Source organism: Triturus cristatus, chromosome 3_1 (genome assembly GCF_964204655.1).
Source record: "Triturus cristatus chromosome 3_1, aTriCri1.1, whole genome shotgun sequence".
In the NCBI taxonomy this organism is placed as follows: domain Eukaryota; kingdom Metazoa; phylum Chordata; class Amphibia; order Caudata; family Salamandridae; genus Triturus; species Triturus cristatus.
In genome coordinates, this window is record NC_140583.1 from 1,060,457,074 (window position 1) to 1,060,467,036 (window position 9,963).

General features: G+C 49.3%; 1 protein-coding gene across 1 annotated transcript in view; it reads left to right on the forward strand.

Moving 5' to 3' along the window:
• Positions 1-9,671, forward strand: part of LOC146861513 (uncharacterized) — a 75,562-nt gene extending 65,891 nt beyond the window's left edge. Inside the window, exon 2 of the mRNA XM_085646447.1 lies at positions 8,696-9,671. Coding sequence (XP_085502573.1) covers positions 8,696-9,510 — 815 coding nt within the window. The 3' untranslated portion in view covers positions 9,511-9,671. The remainder of the gene's footprint in view (positions 1-8,695) is intronic.
• Positions 9,672-9,963: the final 292 nt, after the last annotated feature.

Consider the following 9,963-nt stretch of genomic DNA (forward strand, 5'->3'; position numbering starts at 1 on the left):
AATTATATCAAATATAGAAGGGTTTGTAGCACACAGGCAGACACAGATAAAGTGGAGGGCAAATCAGGGGGAGGGCAGCCCCAAAAGGCACAAGCATAAGTTTTTAAACAGACACTTCTGCCAATCAGTAAATTTAAAGTGGAAGGAGCACCCTGAGCCCCTATAACCCTGCTCTTTGTGTTCACTCCAGCTCCAGGAGGGCGTAGAGAAGTCTTGCTTGAAATATGCTAAGGCCTCGGAAACTTCTTTCCTCTCCGAGTAAAACATTTGCTAGCATTCACACCAAGAATTTTCAATTCAACTAAGGACACAGAGGCCTCTCTTTCTTTTCCTGGCAATTTTTCAACAGCCAATAGAAAACGATCAAACATCTAAACAACTACATTTCCCATGATGCCATGTTGTATATCCACCAATCACAGTCCTTCTGTCCATATTATACCATTCACATATCGCAAGCCTCTTTCTTTGCATCAAAACGATTAATAACACCAACACCTGTAAAGTTCTAGCATCGACAGCCCTTTCCGCGGCTATCCTCAACTTTAAAGATGGTTCAAACTTAACCAGGACACGAAGTGTCAACCTAGACCAGAAACTTGAAAAAAGGTCATTCCCCTTTTTGTTCTGCACCTGAAAGAAAAAAGGAACCATTAATATCCTTGGAAAAACACCCAGAATACAAGGGAGAGTAACATATTATAGTTATGATAATGACAAATGGGTGGCATAACCAATGCCTCCATGTCCTTCATAGAATTGAAAATTCTTGGTGCGAGTGCTAGCAATTCTTTTATTCTATTACAGGACTGGAGGCTTCAGATTATTGCTAGTTTAACGCTTATCAAAAACCACAGAAGTGAAATCACCCACTGGTTTATAATAGAACTGTTTAAAAGTAGATTCAGAAGACCAATGACTTAGAGGCCATTGTACCTCTCACAGAATGAGCATCAAACATTTGTGTATCAATACCAGCCTCTGCCATGACCAATCTCAGCCATCTAGCGATTGTGGCAGACGTCACAGGTTTGAAAGGCTTCAACCGTCAGGTCCTAGAAGACAGATACATTCTTTGTATACCTTTAGGCATTGAACTACACATAATTTTGCATTAGCAGGAAAAGCATTGTAGCCAATACAATGTGACAGCTTCTGTTCTGCCATAAATAGTAAATGAAACTCCTTCCGGAGTGAATACTCTACCTGTCAAGTCAGGAACTCTCATATCCGTAGTATGTCGACAAGCAGACAGGCACAAGAGCATGGCCAAATTGGCCAACAATTGCTTTCTGGACAGCTGCTGGTTGTCTGGCCATTGGTCGAACCAAGCTGATACCAGGGATGCATCCCACAAAAAGGAATACTTAGCCTTAGGAGGATTCACCACTCTAATACCTTTAAGCAGGTTACAGACCAATGGATGAGAACCTACCAGATTACCGTCGATTTGGTCATGTCCTGCAGAAATGACAGATCAATAGTTATTTACTGACCTGTACGATAGGCCCACCAAGGCCTTATAAGAAAGAAAGTTTTTTCTTGGGATAACTCCATGGGATCCACGTGCCGTTCCAAGCACCAACCCACCCAACATAGCCAGGCTGATGAATATCGCTTCCGAGTTGAAAGTGCCCAGGCTTGTTGAATGAATTCGGAAGCCATCTCTGAAATGCCTGGCAATGTCCACTGTTGCCTGAAAGCCTCCAAGCCATCAGGGACAACTGCCCTGACAGTATAGTTGGATGCAATTCCACGTGAGGGTCCTGGTTCATCACCTAAGACCAAGGAAGAAGAAGCGGGTAATTGCACTCTAGTTCTAATAGCATCGGGAACCAGGGTTGAGTCTTCCACAGGGGGGGTGACCAAGACTATCTCCACCGAGTGACGGATGACCTGAGTCGCCACTCTGGGAATAAGGATAAATGGAGGAAACGCATAATTCAGAGTCGCCGACGAGCCCTGCTAGAACGCATCCGTGGCTCTTGCTAGAAGATCCGGCCTCCAGCTGAAGAAAAGTTGTAGCTGGCGATTCAATCTGGAGGCGAAAAGGTCTATTACAAATGGACCCCAAATTGACTGGATCATGTGAAACAAGGACGGATGGAGTTGCCATTCATTGTAGTCCTTCAGGTGCCTTTAGTTCAGTCCGCCACTGTGTTGGATTGGCCTGGAATGTACTCCACTATTACAGATATCTGATGAGTTAGACAATAGTGCCAGAAATCCTTGGCAATCTCCACCAACAACGGGGACCTTGTGCCCCCCAGCTTGTTGATGTATCTCACTGCTGAGATGTTGTCCATTTGAAGGAGGATGCGACAAGACACTAACTTGGTCTGAAAAAGTCCAAATCGCGAAAGACCCCACCAAAAGTTCCAGGCAATTGATGTGAAGGGACAATTCCTGAAGAAACCATCTGCCCCCCGTGGATACCTCTCCACAACGAGCCCCCCAGCCCCAACATCTGGCATCGGATTCTATCACTATTTACGGAAGAGATCCAAAGGTGGCCCTGCCGTTCCAGGCTTCATTGTGTCCCAATCATCAACGGAGTTCGTCTCTCACTTCTTCTGTCAGCTGGACCTGGTCCGTATAGGACAAATCTTTCTGGAGATGACGAATCTTCACACGTTGGAGGCCCCAATAGTGAATGGGACCTGGAAATATAGCATGGATCGACGAGGCCAGAAGGCCGTCTTGGCAGGCGATAGCCCGTAAGGATACCATCTGCTTGGAAAGGGTTGACTGTATTTCCTTTAAATTGGGCAACTTGGATTTGGGGAGTTTCAGTTGTGCCGCTTGGGAGTCGATTACGAACCCCAGAAGTTCTATCAACTGGGAGAGGCAGAGAATTAATTTGGGCATGTTGATGACAAAGCCCAGCTCCTGGAGAAGGGAGATCGTCACTTGTAAATGAAGGAAGGCCAGAGACAACGACAGAGCCATGATAAGGATGTTGTCTAGGTAAATTATCAGGCGTATTCCCTGCTTCCTCAGATGGTCCACCACTGGCTTCATCAATTTGGTGAAGCACCATAGAGTCAAAGAAAGCCCGAAAGGAAGGACCAATAATTCCAGCCACCCGTCCTTCCACCTGAATTGCAGAAAAAAACAGTTTGGAGGATAGATGGGAATGGTTAGGTAAGCGCCGTTTAAGTCCAAACGGACCATCCAGTCCCCTTTCCTCAGTAAATCCGCCAAATGTAAATGTAAATGTCCAGTATTTGTAAAGTGCAAACAATTACCCAAGGGTGTCAAGGCGCTGAGGGCCATCAGGAAGATGAAGCGAGCTATTGCCCAGAGTCACATGGTGCTGGACTGATCTGCCGCCGGCGATCGAACCGTTAGCCCATGGGTTTCCAAGTCAGTCGCCCTGGCCGCTGCGCCACACCTCTTCCCAGCCAACAGATGGATACCCTCCATCTTGAAATGTTTGTAAATGAGAACTGGTTGAAGTCCCTCAATTCAAGACCAATCTGTGTCCCCCTCCCCACTTCTGCACCTGGAAAGACATTGCTGCAGAAACCCACGGGGCTGCCATCGCAGTATGCTACCGCGTTTTTCCGCAACAAGTCTCCTACTTCTGCATCTATAAAAGAATTGTCTTGTTGGAAAAAATGCAACTGATGGAGAGGGGATTTCTGATATGGACTGTGATAGAACACTATCTGAAAACCCTGAATAGTCTGTAGCATCCATGCATCCATGGATCCTGATGGACCTCCACCTGGGAAGAAAATATCGGATCCGACCCCCCAAAGGTTTGGAGTAAGCATCGAGGGTCCTTACCTGAAGGAGACTTAGACTGGAATCCCGCTCTATGACCTCCTCGATTGAAGCGGCCTCGGCAGAACATCTGCCTGGTGGGGTAGAGTGTGCCCCCTCTGGCAGTATCCTGCCATTCTCCTCTGTCGTGGCCGTAGCCACCTTGTGGGGGCCCTTTGTGGTTATAGCGGCCTGGCGAGGGGCCACTGCATATCCAATAATTTATCTTGGCAAGCGTGCCATGCACGGTCGATACCTTTCTTTGGGTCTTTGGCAAATTTTTGCAGGAATGCCAACATATTGGGTTCAATATCCAGGGTCTCTGCCACTGTATCAGGAATGTCAGGGCGGGGGCAGTACTTCTTTATCAAAGCTTTTACATAGGTTTTTATGTAGATAGTCTGCAACCTCCGGGGTGGGAGCCCAATCATAGGATCAAGGGTGTATGATGTCTTGGGGGTTAAAGTCAAATGGGTTCCTGACCTGTAAGGTGAAAACAGAAGGTCTGGTTACCAACGTTTTTTTGGACTTTTTACTTTTTGGTGGAGAAGTATGGTCCGAAGAATCGGTACCTGTGTCCGTGTCAGTATCTGTGTCCACTTTGAGTTTTTGTTGCACGCTGGATGAGGCAGAAGGGACAGAATATTCGTGGTCCCCTAAAGAAGGCTGAGGTAGGTTAGTTAAAGCCTGTGCATGAGGCCATGTGGAAGACTTGGCTTTCGCTTTTGTAGCCGTGTCAGCAGAACCGTGTAAAGATCCAGAATTGGATTTTGGGGCCCATGGCGCTTGGCGTAATTTTCTAATTGCGCCGTAATTGTTTTTAAAGCGGCCGTCAGAGCTTGATTGACCTATGAGGGTCGGCCGTTTCTATGGCTTTGTTAACAGATTGTTGGACAGGCGCATCAAGATCATCCACCAACTTGTCCTCCAGATAGGGCCCTTGCTGCTTCTCATAGTAGTCATATTTATCCTCATCAAAAGTGGCTCAGTCCTCCATCCTGAGAGGTTGGAAGTAGTCACCACCGAAATGCCAGAGGAGTTAGTCAGGGGGAAGTCAGCCCTCAGTGCATTACTAAGCAAATCCTGATAATATGACTCCACACCAAAGCTGTAGTCCAATTATTGCAGCCCTTATCTATAGGGCTTCAAGAGTCAACAATATATAGGAGTTTGCACTCAGCTCTCAGGCCAACTCAAGTTTTTAAAACCTGAGGTAGGCATTACCACTACTCTGCAGGGTTAAGGTGAGCTGAGCGGCAACCGGCGTTAAAGGAACACCGACCGAGGAGGGAAAATCAGTGAAAGGATGTCACGTAGCCCAAAAGGAGACCAAACATAGCCCAATTGGGCTTCGTGCATCTGGCTCTGTATACAGGAAAACCGCGGGCCCGATGAGGGAAGGCTCCACGTTACTGAAAATAGACATGTGGTGAACAGCGTAAACAAAACAGGTGAGCGCACACCCAAGGAAACGGAGAACGCAATGGGGAGATAACAGCAGGAAAAATGATCGTTAGCCTATGGCGCGGACAGCACGGGCAACGATGTACATTTACTGTAGTGAAATATCACCCAAAGATACACCACACTGGGTGATGCTGTTTGATGCACAGGGGCTCTCTTTGTAGCCAAACAAACACCAGGACTTCACAGTCAGCCATCTTGCCATTGCTGTCACACTCCCTCACAGGGAAGCAGAGTCAAAAGGAAGGAAGTATGGGCATGCTGGGAAGGGGGTGTAGCCAAAAGCATGATGGGAGTTGCAGTCAAAGACATTCCCCACCCACCTACATGGCCCAGCAAGCTCACACTGAACCATGTTCGCCTCACAGGGAGTGGGAATGGACTGACAAGATGTCTGACACTAGCCTCTGTTGTGGGGAGCACAAGGCCATGCTTGGAACTGGGCACCAACAAACACCAGGACTGCACAGTCAGACATCTTGCCATTGCTGTCACACCCCCTCACAGGGAAGCAGAGTCAAAAGGAATGAAGTATGGGCATGCTGGGAAGGGGTGTGTAGCCAAAAGCATGATGGGAGTTGCAGTCACAGACAGTCCCCACCCACCCACATGGCCCAGCAAGCTCACACGGAACCATGTTCACCTCACAGGGAGTGGGAATGGACTGACATGATGTCTGACACTGGGCTCTGTTGTGGGGAGCACAAGGCCATGCTGGGAACTGGGCACCAACAAACACCAGGACTGCACAGTCAGCCATCTTGCCATTGCTGTCGCACCCGCTCACAGGGAAGCAGAGTCAAAAGGAAGGAAGTATGGCCATGCTGGGAAGGGGGATGTAGCCAAAAGCATTATGGGAGTTGCAGTCACGGACATTCCCCACCCACCCACATGGCCCAGCAAGCTCACACGGAACCATGTTCACCTCACAGGGAGTGGGAATGGACTGACAAGATGTCTGACACTATGCTCTGTTGTGGGGAGCACACGGCCATGCTTGGAACTGGGCACCAACAAACACCAGGACTGCACAGTCAGCCATCTTGCCATTGCTATCACACCCCCTCACAGGGAAGCAGAGTCAAAAGGAAGGAAGTATGGGCATGCTGGGAAGGGTTGTGTAGCCAAAAGCATGATGGGAGTTGCAGTCACAGACAGTCCCCATCCCCCACATGGCCCAGCAAGCTCACACGGAACCATGTTCACCTCACATGGAGTGGGAATGGACTGACAAGATGTCTGACACTGGGCTCTGTTGTGGGGAGCACAAGGCCGTGCTGGGAACTGGGCACCAACAAACACCAGGACTGCACAGTCAGCCATCTTGCCATTGCTGTTGCACCCCCTCACAGGGAAGCAGAGTCACAAGGAAGGAAGTATGGGCATGCTGGGAAGGGGGATGTAGCCAAAAGCATTATGGGAGTTGCAGTCACGGACATTCCCCACCCACCCACATGGCCCAGCAAGCTCACACAGAACCATGTTCACCTCACAGGGAGTGGGAATGGACTGACAAGATGTCTGACACTGGGCTCTGTTGTGGGGAGCACAAGGCCATGCTGGGAATTGGGCACCAACAAACACCAGGACTGCACAGTCAGCCATCTTGTCATTGCTGTCACACCCCCTCACAGGGAAGCAGAGTAAAAAGGAAGGAAGTATGGGCATGCTGGGAAGGGGGGTGTAGCCAAAAGCATGATGGGAGTTGCAGTCACAGACAGTCCCCACCCACCCACATGGCCCAGCAAGCTCACATGGAACCATGTTCACCTCACAGGGAGTGGGAATGGACTGACAAGATGTCTGACACTGGGCTCTGTTGTGGGGAGCACAAGGCCATGCTGGGAACTGGGCACCAACAAACACCAGGACTGCACAGTCAGCTATCTTGCCATTGCTGTCGCACCCCCTCACAGGGAGGCAGAGTCAAAAGGAAGGAAGTATGGGCATGCTGGGAAGGGGGATGTAGCCAAAAGCATGATGGGAGTTGCAGTCACAGACATTCCCCACCCACCCACATGGCCCAGCAAGCTCACACTGAACCATGTTCGCCTCACAGGGAGTGGGAATGGACTGACAAGATGTCTGACACTGGGCTCTGTTGTGGGAAGCACAAGGCCATGCTGGGAACTGGGCACCAACAAACACCAGGACTGCACTGACTGACATCCTGAAAGTTAACGTGCACCCACTGCAATGGTGGCACACTTCATGATGGGATAACTGGCCTGGGGGAGAAGGAGGTCCTGACTTGAAAACAAATAACACCGATGCTGGCCATACACACACCTTCTATGCTAAAACACATTGCACATGTGGTACCAGTCACTCACAAAGATGATGCCCGGGCAAGATGTCTGACACATGAGCCTGATAAATGATGTGGCTGAAAATCACACATATGCACTGGCCAAACCAAACACGGTCGCACACACAGCCATTGCAACCATATGTTCAAACTCACTGTCTGGGGATGCAGTGTCCAGTGGTGCCCCCTGGCCTGGCTGTGGAGGTGTGTCTTGCAGATGACAAGTGTGGAGAGCCATAAATAGTACATTGCACAAAACACACAGGATCTCACATATACATCATTGACAGGGGACATCTGACAGTGAATGGAATGGACACACCAATATAGCCGACACCATAGCATGGTCTCATTCACACTCGGTGCTGTTGTGAGCTGCATTCCACTCTACATCGTGCTGCAACATATGCATCCTTCACACAACACACCACTCACTGACATAGACACTGTAGACACAAGGTCTAACCTGGACTGCATTGGAGGAGACATGCTACTCAAAGCAGCCAAACCGCAACACACACACAACCGGCTCTCACTGTCATGAGCTTTGAAAAGCCAGAGTGCTACCTTGCCCAATTCATGTCACCATGGAGAACATTGACAAGTCAAATCACATATGCACGTACAAATCTCAGCACCAGACTCATTAACGATGGTGACATCATCACTTGTATGAAATGAGATGGGAACTAGGAACACTGTAAAAAAACACTTTCTCCCAAGAGATCACAGGCATACCGGACCATGTCGTACCAATACACCAAAGTGACACACAAAGACTAGCAAAATCTGCTACCACACATGCCCCAATCTTACAACATCTCCTCAGTGGAATTGCACGTATGTCCTTGTTAAAGTTCAAATGTGTACAGGGATGACACACCTGTGTCAGCAACGTGATGGCCCTTGAGTAGTAATGGCCATGTACAGCCAAATCTATACATGAGCTGGGCATGCACACACTTCGACATGCACATTGAAATGTTTCATTTTGGCTGGGCAATGTGCCACAACAATATCAATCTCTGTCCGTGACAACCTTGGACAAAGCAGTGTACAGGCACGCATCCTGACGTACAGTAGGAAATGTCATGTATGTGAACCATTGATGCCTGTAGAAACATAACTTACATTGTGTGTCTATTTCAAACACAGGTGGTGCTGGGGACACAGCAGCAAATGAAGAGGAGTTCCTGTCCCAGACTCTGGTGGACCCTCAGCTCTCTGGTGTGGATCCGTCTCTGTCCTCTTTGGATGACGAGGAACAACCTGACACCTCCGGTGTGAGTCATCATGCAGCACCAGCAGTACCAACATCTACACCCCCTGTACCCACGCCTCCAGCATCTGGCAACAGACAGGGCACCCCCGCCAACACGGACAGACCAAGGCCACAGAACACCGACTGCACAGGGACACAGGACATCCAGGAAGCTACGGACAACATCACCAGCAACAACACCCAAGGGGGCCCAGTGTCACCTGTGTGTGCCGCCGCCGGTCCTGCCCGTGTGGATAGGGGTGCTGGGAGGGGTGGTAGGCAGAGGGCGCGCCTTGCAGAGGGGCCTGGACTGCATGATGACCCCCAACTGGCACGCATCATAGATGCGTACCAGGATAGCAACGGAGGATTCGGCCAGGTAGTGGGGATCCTCAAGGACATTCAACAGGAGCAGGCTGCCCATCATGCCCGCAGGGAGGCAAAGTGGGATGCACTTACTGCGGTGCATCGGGACATACTCCAATGCCTCCGCCAGATAAGCACCAACATGTCCACACCTCCCTGTGTGGCCACAACATCTGTTGCCGCACGATCTGCCCGTGCCACAGGGAGGGAGGATGACTCTGGCGGAGAGTCCTCTGCACCGCAGACGCCTGCACCTGAGGATCCCACCCGAAGAAGAAGAGGGGTCGTCCGAAGAAGGACAAGTGAGACGCAGATGTTCATGCACATTCCCCAGGGCCTCTAAACCTGTTCTGGACAATGTTCTTTATGCGCAAACCGTTCACCTTGTCATATCTAACACAACTCGCCTACATGACATGGAGGGTTCATGTTGGTCCAATGTAGCAGATGAATGTGGACTTTACTCTGGACATTTCAGCTACCAACACTTCCAACTCTACAGAGAACTTTGGATTCAAAACCCAATGTACGGCACCCACCATCCTGTGCACTATCCTCACACATGTTTGTAAATAAACTCACCAGTACAATATACTTGCCTCTGTTGTGATTCCAACTTGTCATGTGTCATGGAGATGTTGATGTGCTAAACAACACAGTGCATGCCAAATACTACAACAATGTGATCACCGTTATGTGAGTCATGGTGATGTGACACATGTGAGGGAGACACACCACTATGGCACCACAACACATACTCACCATGTCCATGTAACTCATCCCACAAAATGAAGTT